Source organism: Plectropomus leopardus, chromosome 1, assembly GCF_008729295.1.
Source record: "Plectropomus leopardus isolate mb chromosome 1, YSFRI_Pleo_2.0, whole genome shotgun sequence".
Classification (NCBI taxonomy): domain Eukaryota; kingdom Metazoa; phylum Chordata; class Actinopteri; order Perciformes; family Serranidae; genus Plectropomus; species Plectropomus leopardus.
In genome coordinates this window covers 18,747,180-18,767,034 of record NC_056463.1, presented here as the reverse complement: position 1 = coordinate 18,767,034, position 19,855 = coordinate 18,747,180, and the positions used below count along the sequence as shown (strand labels likewise).

The window sequence follows — 19,855 nt, the reverse complement described above, 5'->3', positions numbered from 1 at the left end:
TTCTGTTCATGGTATTCATTGATGGATTACTGAACGGGCGTAGTAGGCACAGTGTCAGGGGCCCACCTAACCTTCACCTGCAAAATGTAACACATCCTTATCAGGAAGAAATTCAAAAAGACCACAAAGAGATGCAAAGGAATTGCAAACAAAGACAAAATAAATGCAAAAAAGGGGAAAACATCCACAAAGAGACACAAAACAACAAAAAAAGAGGCAACCTCATCACATAGTCTTTGTGTCTAGCTCCTATCTAGGAGAGGTGGTGGTGCATGTCTGTTACCAGGGCCCGCCCATTACCTGCCTATGACAGTAACATGTCAGTGTCACAACACAGGCTATTATCTGTTTGTGGACACCTATAACACAAAGGTGTAATTATTTTAGTTCTTATTTATTAGAAATATGTGACTGCATTTGTCTTTATTTCTTACACAAACGGGCAAAAATCTGATAAAATTTTCAAACATACAAAGAAACACAGAACAGCATATTTGCAGCATATTTACTCATTGGTTCAACTTTAATTCTATCACGTTGAGGGACTCTGATGCATGATAAGCAGCTCATTTGGATTCACTTTTTTTTAGCATTTGGCCTTTACAACATGGGTTACAGGAGATATGCTGACAGGAAACGGAGGGAGACATTGAAGTTTTGTGGCATGTGCTGTAACCAATAGACCACCAACAGATTCCCACAGTATTTGCCATTTTGATCTTTACTCTTTATTAATGGAGGAGCATTCTGAGCTGTGCTCACTATGAAAGGACTTTTCAACTGCAGTGTCATCTGGGACTAAAACATGTTTGGATGTGTAGGGTCATTAAATCTAGGTAAAATCAACTTATTTCATTAAATCACTTTATTACATTAAATCCTAATCTGTTCCATTTAAAAGAGTATGATAATTTTTTGTTGACAAGTGGTCAAAACCAAAAACCAAGGTTAATCACGTAAGGGCAAGTGCAAAAAAGTGCTCTCAAAGCCGCAGTTAAGTTTCGATTTCCAGTCAAGTCCAGGCTGCATGTCAGATTAGATGCTACATGTTAGTGACTACATGAGTAGAATTCCACTGGATGATGAGACTGACTTCATGATGAAAGCAGAAAGTGGAGTCCCACAGCTGCAGGGGCGAGTAATGATTCAAGGATATAAAGATTTGTGACAGGTACCTGCGCAGTGACTGCTCCACTGCAGCGTGTCAGCCCTGGAGCTCATGTTACACCCTTGAAACTGGGAGAATGATAATAACGAGAGTGTGTAAGTGATGTTTCCTCAGCGAGAACTTTACTCTAATTTAAGTTTACAAAACAGAATAATTCACAAAGTACAAGCAAGTACAGCTACAAGAATTTTGTCTTTTTTAAAGACACCACTTTTTCAGCTACAGTATGCCTAATATTTACCTTAAACATTAATCCTACTTTATCACATAAAAACTTTCTCACAAAAGTAATTGAAGTGCGTAAAAAACTAATTCAGATACCAGTGCAAAATTTACCATAATATGTACATTTTAGTTCACAGTTTACACAAAATAGCGGCGACACTCGGCCTGGCTACTGGCCGTCCTATGCTACAAAGTCCTCATGAACTGTCACTCATAAATGTATGTTTTTTATCTTGTCATCTTGTCTTTAAACCTTTAAATCACGAAGAAGACAGCTTTTCTTCAAGTGTAAGGTCTGCTCCATTTTTAATGTGGTGTGCATTTTAGGAACAAATAGACTTCTCAAAATTCTGTCTGGTTGCTTTTTTATTACTAGAATTTAGTTTAAACACTTAATTATATTTAATAAAATAAAATACTTTTGATACTTAAGTACAGTAAATATCAGATGCTTTAAGACTTCTACTCAAGTAATATTCTAATTGGTGACTTAAACTTCTACCAAAGTCATTTTCTGGTAAAATACTTTCACTCAAGTGTGGCTTTCTGGTACTTCATCCACCACTGCCCAAAATTGCAAAACAGTTTTCTCTAACGCAGAAATCCATCATAAGCTGTCCGTCTTCATGAGGATCTTTCAGCTTCACAGTTTTATAGACAGCTGAGGTGAAACAGTGTATGCTGAACTGCATAAACTCTAAACCTTTTGAACACAATCCTCAGGATGTACATGTGTCCCATTTTTCAAATGTCAGATGTCAGCCATAAACCGGCTGCAGGCTTAATTGAAAGAAGGCAGAGTCGTTTTTGTTACCTATGTGCAGGATTTGCTGTTGCAGCTTTTTGCGTCATCATCCAAAGAGAGCATTCATACAGAAGTCCAAGTCAGATGTGAAAAAATGATGCACAAATCCACAAATATGACTACAGATGATTCCATCATAAATCTACAGCGCCAACAGGCAGCTCCATTCAGCAGCCGCCTAATCTAAATGTCACAGGGTTGAGTGTCATCTGTTATCAGCCACACTCCTCCCACCGCAGATGTTTAGTTGAATCAGGCCCCTGACACCTCCAGAAGGCTCAAATGAACTGATTTCTTGTTACTTACAGAATGACCTGAATTAAATACGTGCCACAGAATAAATAAATATTTAATATGATTCAATAAAACAGTCTAAATGGAGACATTAGCAGTTAGAGAATTCGATACAAAGGAAGAAAATATCATTTTAAAAGACAAATTAAAGGAACTATCTGGATTATGGCTGTGACTAGGGAGCAAAATAATTAATAATACAGAAAGAAAAAATGAAGTACAGAGAAAAGGAAGATGTACATAATTAATTTTATTCAATTATGTATTTATTAAGCAGAAATGCAGCTCATCTCTTATGAGGCTTTGTTATGTTATTTGGGATGTTGAGTTAAGACGTGTGCAGTGTCAACAACTCCTTAAGTACGAAATGTCTCCATTTGACAGAATCACATGAATCTGTCGGATAGAAAACATATATGCTGCATGCTCCCTTGCATTTTTTACGCTTGTATCTGTGTTATATTTCAGTGTTTTCAGAGGATACTGATTTTCATTTGATCTTGAACTGGAATCAGTAAATTAAAGTAAATAACCGCACCATGTCGTCTTATGTTAAATGTAGCATCCCTCAAAGGCGAAGTCAAATGTTTGCTCACTGAAGCTTTTTTTTCCTCCTCCTGCATAATCTGTTTGAATATGTAAATCCACGTTATGAATAGATGAACATCTGCAGGCAATTCATTCAGTCAATAATGAGGCGTTTAACAGAGTCTGTACTCAAGAAGCATGAAATTTAGCCTCAGCTTTAGCCCCCTGAATTAACTACACAGCAAAATTGTCAGTGTTAATTTACCTTTGAGAGTGTGAATATAAAAACAGTGCCAGTCTTCATATGAAGTCCATCTGTGTTCACCTTCTGATGTTTTTGAGCACCATTTGCACCCACTTCACCTTTTGAGTTATTGAAGAGGTAGTTATTAAAGTGACATTCGATGAGATACAGAGAACAACATGAGGGGCAGATGATAACATGCAGTGGTGGAAGAAGTACTCCGTAATTCTCTATCTAAAAGTACCAATAACGCTGTCAAAAATACTGCATTTAATGTACTACTCAAGTAAAAGTGATAGCAGCTAAATGTACCTAAAGTATTAGAAGTAAAATTGACTCATGCACAAAATGTACCTTTATGACTGACACTGTGTATTATTATATATGACATTGTTAGATTTCTGTGGAGTATCAATGTGTATAAAGTGTTTTACATTTGTGGCTCCTGGTGGTGGAGCTTGTTTATCTACTTTAAATACCTCTTTGGAGGTCAGGTTTGGAAAGTTTTTGAGAGGTTTAGAAGTAAAATGTCTCTTTGTTGGAACTACTTACAACTCATAGAAATCTTAAACAAAGGACCCCCCAAAAATGTTTTTTTCTAAGTCAAATATGTTGGGAGCCACCGGTTTGATGTTAAAAAAATATTTTATATGCTTATCATGTTGTTCTATGTACACAGCACAGTGCAACTTTCATTGCTGGTTTCAGACCAATGCAATAGTCTTTTTCACAATCCACACTAACAACTTGTAGCAAATGTACTCATCTGTTCATCCAGGGGCGTAAGGGTCTTAAAATGAGGTGTGTTCAGGCGCATTGTTGGATTGTCGGCATATTGCAATTTTAGACAGCAATAAACACTACACCATAGACCAACAAAAACCTGGTCTAAAGTGAACAGGGCATTATTTTCCTGCCATTTGAAGGGCAAATTATTGTGGAAGTAAGTTGTGCCTACATAGACGAGTTCTCAACACACTAACCTTTACACACAAATAATACATCAGTTATGAGGTATTTATTAAACACTTTCTCTGAAATGTTAGCACAACAGAGAGCAGAGCTGTCCGACTCCCCATTGAGAGACACGCTGTGCACAAGAGCAGCGAATTTCACTGATTATTTCAGAAGACAAACTTTTAGTTCCACTTCCTCTTTCAAGTTTGTAACTACAGTTTTAGTTTTGCTGTTCAAATGTCATGCTGTGTTTGCTGCAGTGATAATACTGCTCTTACTCTTTTTCTCAGCAGAAAATTGTTCGTCTCCCCAATTTGCCAAATCCGCTGTTTAAATTGAAAAGGGAATGGGAGATCATACTCAACCAACCTACTAATTGGTTGAATTAATGTTACGGTAAAAACACACCCATTATTAATTAATGGAACCCCTTTGCCCTTGCGGCTTACTTTGCACCGGTGAACTAGCAAAAGTGGAGATGGACATGCCCTGAATACACTGGCGCCATGCACTTTGGACCAACCATGCACCATGCATCATTTATATAGAGTGCTTCATCTTACAAGTAGTCTTAAGATATACTATATGTTGTAAAGAAAAAGAACATTTGCCTCTGAAATGTAGTGAAATAGAAGTCAAAAGTGTAATGTACATGTACTTCAAAATATCTCACAATTAAGTGTAGTGCTTAAGTAAATATAATCTATTACTTTCCATCAGAGGTAACATGAGAATGGCCCTGAGTGTGGCAACTGGAGTCATACAGTGGTTGGGTTTTTAAATCAGAAAAGGAAAAAAAAAGTGGAGGGAGAAAAAAATCAAAACGCCACAGAAGCTTTTCAGATACACAACAAATGGCTGCACAAAGCTTCTCAGTGGCACATTATCTGATTCCCTTCTCCTGTGGTTAATCAATTTTATGCTTTGTGTGCATGTTTGTGCTTTTCTGTGTGTGTATGTGCGTGTATGTTGCTGTCTGCTTGAACCCAGGACCCAGGGATTGATATCGGCGATATCTCGGAGAGAAAGGCTCTGAGGAAGAGGCTGCAGTGTAAAACTTTCCGATGGTACCTGGTCAACATCTACCCTGAGATGAGGATGTACAGCGACACAATCGCATATGGAGTGGTAAACCGCCGCTGCTGCCTCTCTCTTCATCACAAATGCAATTCAGCATCTGCAGAAGCCAAAACAAGTCTAAACAGTGCCTGAGCAAATCATTTTAATCCCTTGTGTTGGGATGCGGATGGCTGCTGTCAGGAGCACAAACAGTTTACAAAGAGCAGGCTTGCTGCAGCAACTTGAACTCTTCAGGAGTTGGTAAAAAATAATTTCCTGTTAGATTAACATTGTGAAAATAGATACATAAATAGTTTAATTGAACTGTACTCTAAATATAGATGCCGTGTATCCCACTTGAGGGCTTTGCAGCAGAATGTTATTAGTGAGAGAAGCCAGAAAAAGTGACAGCCAACAGGGCTGGCAGTGTTTCTATTTGCCCATTCCTAGTTGTTCTCAAACAGCTTTACTTCCACGGTCCTCCCACCTCACATCACCGCGGTGCACCCTAATACACAGTGACACAGAGCGCAGTATTGTGGCACTGCTTTCTATGTTGTATGGATGATTTTTATATTACAAACTGACAAATGGTGGATGGATATAGCGAGGAAATAGGTCGACCTCATTACATTCATTTTTCTGAGTAAGTTGACCTCATTATTCTATATTTGCGACATGCATTTGATGGGCTAGTCAGTCGCGGTGGTTCGAGGAGTCATTACATGCCTCGCCACTTGCACGGATGAAAATTATTTTTGTCGGCAAAAACTTTGTTGACATTTCCAGAGTACGTGTTTGAGGTTTAATTGATCCATTTCGCCCTCATCCTGCTCCTCCTCATCTAAATGTGGGTGAAGGGGAGGTGGGGGTGGAGGCCAGCTGTCCTCTACAGCTCCATATTCGCTGAGCCATGGACACGTTAGAGCAGTGCAATCAAATCTGAAGGATATTACACGTCACTCAGCCAGACAACACATTACAGATGTTCTAAATGCCTTTTTACTTTAAGCTTGTTGTCTCCACAGGTGTCACTCGCGCATATTTACTATTTCTTCAGTGGTAGCTGTTGCACAAGACCATGTGCTTCACTGATTATCAAACAGATGTAGACATTTCCTGAACCAATGGGAAACTGAATCATCCTCTAGCTGTATTCTGCTAATCTCACATCTTTACCTAATTCACTCCCCCACGCAAACCACCATCCCTGGAGCTCCCTGAGGTGCAGTGTGTATCTCACAATCAGGCGGACCTTTGTCATGATGCATATGACTAACCCTCTGGGCCTTAAAGTCTGATTCATATTCATCAAGCGTAACATTTCTGATTTACATTTTTATAAATCGAAAGAGGATTGTAATGTGTGATTCACGTTTTTATACGTTTCAACAAGCTCAGGCTTCCTGTTTATTTTCTGTAAATGTCCTTTAATATTTAAATTATCTTTATGTTAATCTCAAAGAATATACCAGGCTTGTATTCAGTGGTCACTATGGGACACAAAGAGCTTTCTCCATTCTATTTTTTGGTTTATAATGCCTGCCCAAACTCATGCAACCATGTAGATGCATTTTCATATCAACAGCGAGCACCGCAGCAGGCAGTGCTTAATGTTTGGATAATAGTTTCCCCTGTAGAGGAAATAATGTACTGCAGAGTTGAAGAGAGCAGGTGGTAGGTGGAGCAGCTTCCTCGCTCTCACTGTGTTTTGGCAGTGGATGATTTTATCTGTGGACTGGACTCCACACAGGAATTATCTGTTACCATTATTCATAGCTCAGTAAGCAACCTTTAATTCACCTCACTGAACATTTTCAGCTTTTTTTTTTCCACCATCAGGGTGGTGTCTGCAGTTGTTTTCAGTTTCTTTATAGTTATACAGTCCATTAATCATTCATGTGACTTATAGATACTTAGATACTTTATTGTTATTGCCACGCAGCAGAGTTGGTGGTAATTGTTTTAGTATGCATGGCAGCTCAGTTCCAGTGCAAAAGAAAGAGAAGAAAAAAATACTGTGTGAAAAAAAAGTGTGTGAAAATGTGCACAATGAAAAATATATGTAATGTACAGTTCAATTCAAATTAGCTCCGCTGCATATCAAGTAGCCCAACAGACAAAAAGTACATTGATTGATGTACCAGTGCAAAGCATGCAAGACATCATCGTCATTTTTTGATTAAAAGTACTGTATTTTCTCTCTTAACAAAAGTTTCCAAGACATAAAAATGCCCATTAACACAACATATATATTACAGACATCTTTTTTTCATCATAATCTTTAGCAAATACCATCTATAGTCTTATTTTAAAAAAGGATGAAAGAAAACTTTCATTTCAAAGCCACTAATTCTGTTTTCTTTCAACCTCACTGATTTTTCAAAACAGCATATACCCAGATCTCTTTCATGCCTTTATTTAGGGATAACTAACTAATTTCAAAGTCTTAAAGCCTTTAAATATGTATATATGGAGGGCTCCGATCAGTCAAAACATTAAAACCACTGACAGGTGACAAGAATAACAAACATTGATCATCTTGTTACAATGCATTGGGTCCTGGCATTCATGTGGATGCCACTTGACAAGCACCTCCCATTCAGACACAGCGGCAGACTAAGTGCACCCTGTGGACAATGCACAATGCCACACTGCAAAAACAGTTGAGGAATGATCTGAGAAAAGACAGAAAAAAGCGAGAGAAAAAAAGAGATCAAGGTGTCAACGGCCTCCAAATTCCCAAGATCCCAGTCCCATCAAGCATCCGTGGGATGTGCCAGTACACCACCTTGCAACCCATATGACCTGAAGGATCTGCCACCTAGCCCTGGTACCAGACGCCAAGAGGTCCTGTGTCCATGCCTCGGTAGGTCAGAGGCCCCACCATGGATCAGACTTGGCTCTGACCTGTTAAGGTATGGACAAAGGACCTCTTGGTCCTATGGATGCTAGGATTGGGATCTTGGGAATGTAGAATGTATTTAATTTGCTTTATCAGGACTGCACGGGTGTGTCTATCATGTGACCTAACTCAGACCGTTACAACATTAGCAGAAAATAGTGTGTTCATGCAGGACCTCATTTTCTAACGTAAGAGGAAAAACAAATGTAATCCAGCAGACTCCCCTTGAGAGAGGTCTACCTTCAGTTTGAATTAAGTGTACACGGAAAGAGTTGTGCAACGTTTTTTAATTGTATTGGACTTGAATTGAAGCTCACACTGGTCTGCACCATGCATTCTCAAAGTTAGAAACTATTATTCATAGCAGCGTAAATCCTCACAGGGTCACACCGTATCAAAACACGTGATTATGATAACATCTTGGTCAGTTTATGCAAGCTAACACTGTCATATTACTGATTTTACTCACAGACAATTCATATCTTTTGTTTTTCTTTGTGTTTCTTTGTGTGTGTTTGTCTTTGTCTGCCAGCTGAAAAACTCTCTGAAGAATGATCTGTGTCTGGACCAGGGACCCGACAATGACAACGTCCCCATCCTGTATCTCTGTCACGGGATGACACCTCAGGTTAGAGCCCTCCATCTCCGCACCACTGTTTCATGCGGCTGCAGCATGAAGTCAGATTTAATATATCACCTCTATATTTTATTTCCATCTGGGGTTTTTCTTACTCAATAAAACCTCCTCCATCTTGAAGAAAAATAACTTTCCTCTGCCTTCAGATTGGATCAAACTCCGTAGCTCTATCTCATAAAACGGGATCAGGTTTTTCTTTTTTGCCCTTTACAGAAACACTTCTCAATGCTTTTAAATACATAATAAACTTGTTTCCATTTTTCATACACCTTCGCTTAAGGCTGACATGTCCTAACTGAGTCCAGCTCAAAGTAAAATGCCACGTTATTGACGGAACACGATGAAAAATCCTGCTTTTTGATTAAGTTAGATTGTACATGAACATTCGTCTCCGTCTCCTGATATTTTTACTTTAATGTCAAAAGGTTAGCTTTCATACACACAGCCTGTTAGACCTCTGGATTATTTCAACAGCCTGCTTCTGTTTTTCATCAGTCAATGTTGTTAAAAACCGTATCTCTGTGACTACTTCTTCAGGACATATCTCAGCCCAAATAATAGGGAGTTTAAGTGTCTTCAAATGTTAGCACAGCTTGATTATCATTTACTTTCTCCAGCCTCTTCCAGCTCCTATCGATTTCTCCATCCCATTATGTCTGAGCAGATTGTTTTCAGAGATTGTTTAACCTTGCCGTGACAGTTGTAAACTTGTCTTGTAGAGTGAGGCTTGATCTCACATTATCCCGCTCAATTCAAATGAATCCATCGGACTCTTCACACTCATTACGTCTTCTATTGATATTTGCACCACAGTGCAAATTAAAACTGATTCAGGAGAAATCTGTATAATCTTATAATCTTTTTCCTTAAAAAGCCCAACTTCTGCAGCCCTTTCTGAGACCTAGATAACTTTAAAACTTGCTAATTATAAATCTGTTATATGCTATAAATCTCTCATAAATCCAGGCGTTTCAAACAAAGGATTGGAGTAGCACCAGCGTTCCTAATGAGATTAGGAATCTCTTCTGCAAGACAAATCTAGTCTGCTCTATTTTTATGTTTCAGTGTTACATCATCGAGAGGAATTAGACCCCGGATTGCCTCTGTAATGACACATATACATAGCAAATGTTTGCTGTAGTCAGTCAAAATGTCACTCTGTTGCTTTTGGGAGACTTTGTATCCGAGAGGTGCTCCGGTAAATGCAGTACATCAGCATGCTGAAAGAAGAATGCACAGACACACATGAAAGGAAAGACTATTACAAAGCTTACAATCTGACACGTGACTGACTTTACAAGAGCGTGTTGTCAGCAAACATACAGTACAGCGCTTCAGCTCAAGCAGTAATAAAACGTACCGACTTAAGCACGGCAACAATAGAAAGCACAGCCACAAACGGCCTGGCAGTCTGTGCTGCTGCAAAAATGAGCAGCCCTCCAAAAAAATTCACACTCGTCAGACTGTTTAACGTCTGGTGTGAAGGAGGCAGGAGGCTGTTTGGGCGACAAGAGACGTAAAAAGAGTAGAGTAAGAGGAAAAGTAAGACAAGCAGCAGACTAAGCAAACATGGCTCTTTTTTGTTTTAATAATAGAAAATATCTTGGGGTGCTTTGACAGCTAATGAATGTGCTGAGTCAGAGACAATCTTAAGTCTGGTCTTATGTAATGTATAGACTTTCACAGACAGAGTTCCTGTTTGAATTTTCTACTCTGATATAAATCGAACTCATACACTTGTTATGCCTCTCAGCCGTTTCTTCAGCTCGGATTTCTTTTGGATTCTGCAAACCAATTTATGTCTCCTCTCTTACTTAAGTTTATATTTGTTTTAAACTGCTAGTAGCAGAAGAAGAACTCAGATCCTTTACTTCTTATTGAACCTGCAGAGGCAATACAGGCGGCAATGTAATCCCTACGAGCAATGTGCACTGTCAATGTACATTCACTAGAGGTATTTGTTTTTGCTACTGACAGGATCAAATTGTTATCGGATTTTTCTGACAACATTACAGAAAAGACCCGACAAAGACATTAAAAATGGGTTGTATCTATCAGTTACTTAGACAGAAGAACATGGGAAGTCCAGGTTGTTTCCTTTTTAGTACTAATGCACAAGCATTAGTGTTTGCTGTATTATATTGTTGAAGCTTGTTGATGGAGCTAATTTTCACTAGTTTACATAGAATATAGTTCAATACTTGAGTCTAGCCGACCTATTGGTTTGGCCCAAATACATCTGCAGGGCTGTGAGATTGTATTATTTTTTTGCGCCTTCAGCACCCGAGTGCCATCTAGTTACATTATATAGGAGAGAAGGCAGCCATCTTTACAGCCGATCTCTTCAACACTCGGCAGCTCACACCAAACAATCTACACTGATAAATCGCACTAAAGATAAGAGGAAAAAATCTGTATTTTTGATTTTGGGGGTAAACTGTCCCTTTAAATCCTGTGCAGAAGTATATTCACGCAGCTACTTTCCATCTCTGTAAGATGCTCATATTAACAGTTTGCTGTCATCATATACAGTCTATCCGTAAGCTTTCAAGACAGTTTATCACTCTGTGTGCACTACACCAAACTAAAGCCAGCATTACATCAACAGCCTGAGCTCTGCTGTGTCTATCTGTAAATACGATCCATAAATTCCCTCTCCCTCCCTTCTCTCGCTCATCCTTATACCACTAAGCCGTTTTTCTTTTTGAATACAGACCATGCTTCTCCTGCTTTATACCTGCAAATGATTTTCAGTTTTTGTCAGCTAAATATGAGCAAAAAAGCAGTTGGGAAGGAGGCCATCAGAGAGGGCACAATTATTCGGGTTTTCTCCCCAATCCTGAATTAATAATGAGCTTCTTTTGTGTGCCTTGCCTTGTCTTTCCTTGTCCTCCATTCATTCAGCATAGCTGTATAAATATGCATATTTAGCATATGTAAATGTCTCTTTCATACCGAAAGACAACCCAAGAGTGAGCCTCATTTGCTGCATAGTTTATTACCTGTATGGTCACATACAGCTCTGGAGGGACATTATCTAAATGTCAACCGCAGCAGTCTCAACCTACAGCACTACACAGTTTGCTCATAGCGGGATGTGGTGTTTCTTGCAGAATGTGTACTACACAAGTACTCAGCAGCTCCACATCGGGCTCCTCAGCCCCACCGTTGATGACGACGACAACAAGTGCCTGGTGGACGTAAATAGCAGACCGCGCCTCATCGAGTGCAGCTATGCCACAGCCAAACGCATGAAGCTCCACTGGCTCTTCACTCAGGTGACATCCCATAAACACTGCCCCAACACATGACCAGAAAACACAAAGTTAACATTCAGTTTTCTGTACATATATTAAGCCTCAGTGAAACGTGACAGGCAAAAACAACTGCAGAGGTAGCTTTTAATCATGCAAGTGGTTTAACTTACTGCCGACCAGAGTTTCCCCTCACTTCTGTAACTCATTTAGACACGAGGACTCATTGAAACTTAATGATTGTCTTTCAGCTTTAGAAGCGCGTGTAAACTGTTTTAGCAGAGCAAGCAGTCACCTCACAAATGCCCCATGACAGCGGATGAATTGGATTTACTGCATGCTTTGATTTGGGCTCAAAAGACCTCATATTGTTGTCTGCCATGCTGTCAGTACAGAGTTAATTATGAATATTGTTCCTCTTTCAGTCAAATATGTGTAAATTCCCAAATGTGTGTCATATTAGACGCTCGTTGTAATGAGTACAGTGTCTTTTCTAACGATGTCACTGATGGACCAGCGCTACAGGTGAGTCTAGTTTTGCAGCATGATGGACACAAAGTGTGAAAAGGTTTTTTAATGCTTGAGCTCATACATCACATTTCCTCTCACTGAATTTTAAGTAGTTATTTTAGTTAACTTTGTATAATTTAGTAAGCAGGATGAGGACATATCAGCAGGGCTGGAGCGTATCGAGTCTCTGAAATGTGGCATCAATTATTGACACAGTTTTGACTGCACATGTGCATAATGTCAAGCTCAAACAAAAATAGATTGCCTTGATGCAGCCAAAGCAACTTTGGTTAACGGGGCACTGTACAAATTTGAGAGAACAGGGTTTTGTTTTTGTGCTTTATCTTAGTTCAAATGTTGCACAAAACTGGATAAACTGCAGATATTTATAAACTCTTCCCAGTAAAATATGCATAACTACTTCACTTCCTTCTTTTACCGTTAAGACCTCATTATCCAAAAAGAAGTGATCTTGATAAGATCGAAAGAAATGAAACGTGTGCTTGCATGTTAAGACTCGTCACATGTCGGTAGGTGCTGATTAGAACAGCGAGCATATGTTCAGTGGGTGGAACTGTGCGGTCTGATCTGATTGTGTGTTTTGTTGCCATGTGTGGGTGAGCATTTTTATTTTTCTGTAACAAATACTGATTGTTCTGTACATAGTATAGTAGAATAATAAGCCGAGCAAACCACGGCATAAAACAAATAACAAGCTTCCCACATGCTATATGCTCACATATACAGTCATTAGCCAACTCCTGGATGTTGATTTAAGAAGCAGCACCAAGACGTTATGAAGAGAACTTGGATGACAAACACCCAGCAGCTCCTTTTCTCAGTTACTGATGCAGATTTGCAGGGATTCAGGGTTTTATATTGGCTACGTTCCACGCCTCTGAATCACCACACACATCTTTGTTTTGTCCAGTTATCCAAATACGTCTGCTGTTGTGCTAATGGACTGAAGGTTTGAGAAACAATAAGCCCATCAAGCTTTGTAGGTAGTGTTAGAATAGGGAAGTCGTCTCCCTGTGAAAGAGACAGAAAAATAGCTGCATCTATGGATTGAAATACAGCTGTGCAGTTTGTTGTAAGTCCACTTACAAAAACTAACAAATCTTAAAGGGTAACTTTGGTGTTTTAAGGCTAGATCAGTCTGTGTGTGCTGTTAATTATCATCCAGTAAAAGGTTTTGTTTTTGCCACTGACAGGCTCAGAGTATTGTTTTAACTGTCTGACAACATTACGAAATGAACCCTACAGAGATAGACCTTGTTGTTAAGATCTCTTTTTTTGTTTGTTTGTTTAACCAGAAACAGCACAGAAATCGCTATTTCCAAACCCACAATACTCCAATGAAATAAATTGTCATTTCATCATCCTAAAACACATTTTTTTCAAAGCTGACAGAAATACAATAAAACTCACAAAAGCCTTTTTGGGAGGTCTTTCCCCTGTTCAATTAATTACCAACTCTGGTTTGGTTAAAATAAACCTCAAATTCACCCAGTTAGAAGTGAAATATGCTGCTCTATACTAGGTTTGGTTGGTATCTATTTTTTCATACCCATGACATTATCAGCGTGCGGGTCTATTTCAAAATAAAACCCTCTGGCAGTTTTCGTGTCGACAGAATCCCTTCAGTTGTTGACACACGACATTTTACTGTGAAACATTTGCAGGACATTGTTGTTGACAATGCAGTGGCTTTCACAGCTTCATAAAGGAATATGTGCTTTAAATTGTGGAAACACAATAAACGCAGTCAGTGTGAACACACACCGCTCACGCATGCAGTGTGACCTGAGTGTAACCTCACTCCATGCAAAACATCTTCATTACAGCCTCTCCAGAATCAAGTTATTAGAAAGATGAGGGTCTGTATTTAAAATTACGCCGTTGGGATTTCTAAATATCCTGGTATACCATAATACCCCGGTACCGCCCGTGCCTACCTTAGACATGCTCAACTTTAGTCTGATGACTGAAGTTGAGCATGTTTAACATTTTGGAAATGTCAGTCTGCTTATAACGTTCAGCTGGTTGATAATGTTAGCTTGGCCTTAGATCATAAAGTAAAAAATGTGTACTGTTTTCTCCTTGCCATTTTGGTTAGAGCTCCTCTCTCACTTTATTATTCCAATTTATCCAAAAGTCCAGTTGTTCTGTCAGAACAGCAAGTAGTGCAGGTGATTTGTAATAGATCCATGGTGCAACGTGTGTAACACTACTGTACTCAAAATATCTTATAAGCCCCTTTCACACTAGCACTGCAAAACAGAAATGTTCTTGACATTACTCGAAGGAGCTGTATGTGAGAATACAAATGTCAAAATCCGTTGGATCAAACATTAAATGGACTTTATACTTCCAGCTCCCAAATACAAAGTCTATGTAATGTCATGTTGAGCATGTGTGAATTGAGCAGGAAATTGTCCAGAGAAATTACAGCGGGCGAGTGGGTGTGAGGATGATGTTTCTATCATGCGGCTGACATGAAACCAGAAGAAAAGAAACATCCAAGGGTGAAGAGGAAGCATGTCATATGCATTTTGTGATTTGTTATGGTTGATCCACCTGCGGACGTCGATATGGCATATTTTAATTGCTCGACAGCAATGATGTAAGTAATAGCATAAAGAAAATGACCTAAGTAGTATCCGAAAGTGTTTTTCATGTTGTCACACTGTAAAATCTGAAAAGTTGATTTTACTTTAAAAATCTAGGAAACTGATTGCCTTGAAGAATTTAAGTAATATAGCTATTAGTCTTAATTTATGTTTACTTAATATTTAATCATTAAGTTTATCTGAAATTTTGCTTTATACTTAAAAATGACAAGTTTATTTAAATCAGTCTTTCAAAGTTTTAGCAACTTCAGTAAACCAAGTGTACTGTGTTATATATCTGTATTCTGACGATTGTATTCCACAAAACTTTGGATCTCTTAACTTCCTCACGTGGAAAATCCTCTCTGTCATGATCAAGTTAAGTCAGACTAACTTGGTTTACTGAAGTTGCAAACACTTCGAAAAAAAAGATAATTTTACTTGTCATTTTTAAGCAGAAGCAACTTCAGAAAATTAAGTAAATACAGCAAATTTTTGAGTAAACTTAACAATTCAATATAAAATAAACATAAATTAAGATCAAGGGTTTTATTTACTTATTCAAGGCAATCGGAATAAGTAAATAATCTGTGATTATTTTAAGAAAGTTCAACTTGCCAGACTTACAGTGTAATGAGTGAATGATTTCAGGTGCAGCCACTGTCGATTTTTTTTTTGGGGGAGGGTTAGCAAATCTAGGGTAATATCTATTTGATATGAATATCAAAATCAATGTGATTGCAGTGCCATATCTTACCCTCCACAGTCATATTGTTCAGTGTTTCATCTCCACTTCAAGAAATGCCTTGATTGCCCAATTCACTGCTTTTATGGGTTGGCTCTGGGCTCCGCTGCATAGTGGTCCATAAATGCCCACTTTCAGCAGTTATTACCAATCTGTTATCTATAAAATAAAATGTCTCTTGGACCTCACAGACAGGCCAAACTCTTGTGAAAATACAGAAAGAATAATTTAGTTCAGTCTGTACAACCTGTCCAATCTTTAGGTCTTTTTCCCCCCACTCGTCCCTCTGCACTCCTCTCATGGTATCTGAAGAGAGCTCCCTCCTCACAGCTCTCACCACACTGTATCGACTGCTGAAGGCCTCCTCTTCAGTCTCCTGCCCTTGGTCTGCCCTGACACTGTAATGAGAAAATCCTGCCTCATTTCAGCGGGACATGCTGGAATATTTTGTCGAGCTGATGTGCTCACTCTGTTCAGACTCTGGCACCAGCTGTCATATTAAAATTTGTGAATTGTTGGACCATACTTCTTTTGCACTAAATGTTTCACTTGTCCTCCAGGCTTATTTCTCTCCTGCCAATAAATTAAATGATTGATTCAAACAGTATTGTAGTGGCTCTGAAACTACAAGGTTTTTCATGTCCTTGATGCCTTTTTTTTTTTTTTTTTTTCAATTTCTCTTTCACCTCACCAGGTGTTTTTGTCCGTTTTGGTTTTGTGTCTCGTTTTTCTCTTTTCTTTGGTGTATTTTCTGAAAATCTTGGCCATGCTAGGAAGAGCGCTAATGACTAGACTGGCAATTGCAGTGTTGTTTTTGCCTTGAAACCATGTTGATGCTATCTGGTGGGCCCAATGAGGATAGTGTGATTCAGCCAAAACGCCCAGAGCTCGCGGCGCTTCAGCAGCACACATCCATTTACAGCAGTGTGGGTTTAAAGGAGGCGAGGTATATTGTGCACACAAATTGTTCTTCTGGAGCCTGGCACAATTTTCACCAGCCTGCTTTTATCTTTTCAGGGAGGATCCATTCAGAACAGGAAATCAAAGAGATGCCTAGAGCTTGTAGCGAGCAGTGACAATGAGTTTGGCTACCAACTGGCTCTGCAGAAATGCACGGGACAGAAATGGTTCATCACAAACGTGCTGTTTAGCAGCTCCTTATGATCGACTGCTGAAGCAAACACTGGAGTGAAAAAATGGAGTAGTTTCTTTTGTGTGCACGTGTGTGAAAGGACGAGAAGCAGGAGCCCGACAGAAGAGAGGTGCATGGTCGAACATGATCATTCTGAGCACCATGATGTCCTCCAATGAGCCGAGCCGACATCACATCGTAAATGTTACACATTTTATTTTGCCTACAGGATCAGCCATAGTTGGCAAGTATTTTGCAGATTTGACAAGGTAGTATATTTAGTATATTTTGTGGTAAATGCAGTACAGTCAGATTTTCGTTGACTTAAAGATGTAATGGGTCCAATTTGTTTTTGTACTTTGTTCATAATTGCTACTGTGTAGCAAGCTTTCTGAACCTGTCCCTGCTGTTATTATTTTATTTTAGTGTCTCAGGTTTGTAGGTTTATTATGCGATTCAGCTGTTCAGTTGTGGGAAAATGTTGGAATAAATCTTAAAAGAAAAGATTATTTTCTACATGTAAATATTTTGATGATTTGTAATATATAACAGTAAAATAACTGATGTAAACTACTGAGTGATAGTGGGGGTTTTATTTTCTTTTGTTGTTGCACAATCTGTGAAACAATTCACAACAAAAACAGTCATCATTAAAACTTAAAAGGAAAGAAAACTGATATCAATCCCAAATGCCGATTGATTGTTTGTTTTGGATGTGTTCAGTGGTCCTGAGAGTTCAATGCACTGCAACTAAAGAAAACATGAAGATAAAACCGATGCAAATTCAGAAAACCTCTTCACCGGTTTGACAACACATTTACAGAGTCACAAAATGCACTGCAGATTCAGAAAACCAAAGAAATGCTTCAAGTTGCAAAAAACTGGGCAGAATTGAGTGAAGTTTCCAGGGGACGATCAAAACGATGAACATACCCATGCATGCACATCTTACCTGTGGTTTGTGGCTGATGTAGCTACTTACAGCTTACACTGTGTCTCCCACAGGAGACGTGGCATTAGCAGCACGATAGCAGAGAAGCTCAAACGCCTCTGGTGTAGACATGCTATAGTGTAACACAGGCTCCATTAGCCTGTGCATTATAGATATTTACCCTATAGGCATTTTATTTACTTAATGAACACACTCAGGTGGCTCCCTTTAGAGGTATGGTGTTGATTTAACTAGTATCAATTTAATTCAGTTTCCACTAAACTATTTTTTTTGGATCTTATACAACAAATTATTCACTGAGACGTTCTGATCAGATCCACTAAATGATTGCCTTTGTAACTAAAGAAGTTGGCTTAAAAAAAAAAAAAAAAAGCTTTAATGTTCGTTCTGATTCATATAAGTCACCTGTAATTATCATATCATAATGCTTATTTAAGTGTTTTGTCATCTTAAAACAAATAGTCTGTTTTGGGTAATGCTATCCCTGACCCTCTATTTATAGATGGATGATTTTTCTTTTTCTTTTGATTGCATCTTTTCTAAGGTTGCAACACTTATCCTTCTTATATTTCTTCATGCCGGTGACAACCACGGTCAGAGGCATTATATTTTTGAGTTGTCCAAACACACATCAGTCTATTCTCATGAGCATGATATCTCAAGAACTCAATGAGGTAATTTCTTTAAATTTGGCACAAATGTCTACTTGGACTCAAGGACTGTTTAGATTTTGGCAGTCAAAGGTCACAGTGACCTCACGAAACATGCTTTGGCCATAATTCAAGAATTCATACAATAATTATGAGACAATTTCACACAAATGTGTAACAGGATGAAAAGACAAAGTAATGACATTTCATGTCCAAAAGGTCAAATGTAAACTTTACTGTAACATCATAATGTTCCTCAAAAACACTTTTCAGTCAGAATTACAAATCAGGAACAGAGGGGGAGACATTTGATACTGAACTGGTGACACTGATTTTGGGTGTCTTTTTTTAAACTGTGGTGATGAATAGATCTTGTTGCAGAGGGGTTGAAGATGTGTGTGAAGCATCTGTGTCTCTGAATTTGCTGCTTCTTTGCCGCAACATCCATATCTGAATTATTGTCAACTGTCATGATTAATCATGAGTTTAAACGGTCATGGATGTAAACTGTAGCTGCAAGAGGGAGGTGGTGATTCCAGTTTCTTTTTCGTTTTTGACTTGTTTAGTTTGTTCGCTGGATGCTTGTTTTGTCATTGTTGTGGTATATCTTATTGTCTCCTGTACTGTTCTGTTTCCCATTTGTTTGGTGTTGGTTTGGGACCCCCTTGAAAATGAGATGATGAATCTCAAGGGGTTTATCCCGAGACAATAAAACGTCTGACACATGTGTGTTTCTGTATTTGGTTGTTGCCTGAAGTTGTGTTTCCATTTCTGCAGGGTATTTTGTTTTGAATATGTTTTCTTAATTTGCATTTGTTTTGTCTATTTGCATGTGTTTTCTTTAGTTGTGGTGTTTTGAATTCTCAGGGCCACCATAGATTTGGCCTTTAGAAGGGACCTTTTACTAAGCAGCACAGACTGATGTGCGCACACACACACACACACACACACACACACACACACACACAGAGCAGTCAGAAAATACAGAGTCATGGAAGCATTGTCGTCAGTTTGTAATGACAAATGCAGGGGCAGAAGCTGAGAAACGGGGCCGCTTTCTGCTCTGACTGTTGTGTGCACCTGGGGAGGAGACGAGTGGCACAGCCTGTTTTCAACATGCCAGTCCTCATTACCATCCACACTCAAGCAGAGCTCGGCAAACCATGGCATTAAATATA

The 19,855-nt window shown here is 38.8% G+C and overlaps 1 protein-coding gene across 1 annotated transcript in view; it reads left to right on the top strand.

The window, feature by feature from the left end:
• Positions 1–17,639, top strand: part of galnt18b (UDP-N-acetyl-alpha-D-galactosamine:polypeptide N-acetylgalactosaminyltransferase 18b) — a 101,241-nt gene extending 83,602 nt beyond the window's left edge. Inside the window, exons 8-11 of the mRNA XM_042486778.1 lie at positions 5,212–5,349; positions 8,718–8,813; positions 11,936–12,100; positions 16,961–17,639. Coding sequence (XP_042342712.1) covers positions 5,212–5,349; positions 8,718–8,813; positions 11,936–12,100; positions 16,961–17,107 — 546 coding nt within the window. The 3' untranslated portion in view covers positions 17,108–17,639. The remainder of the gene's footprint in view (positions 1–5,211; positions 5,350–8,717; positions 8,814–11,935; positions 12,101–16,960) is intronic.
• Positions 17,640–19,855: the final 2,216 nt, after the last annotated feature.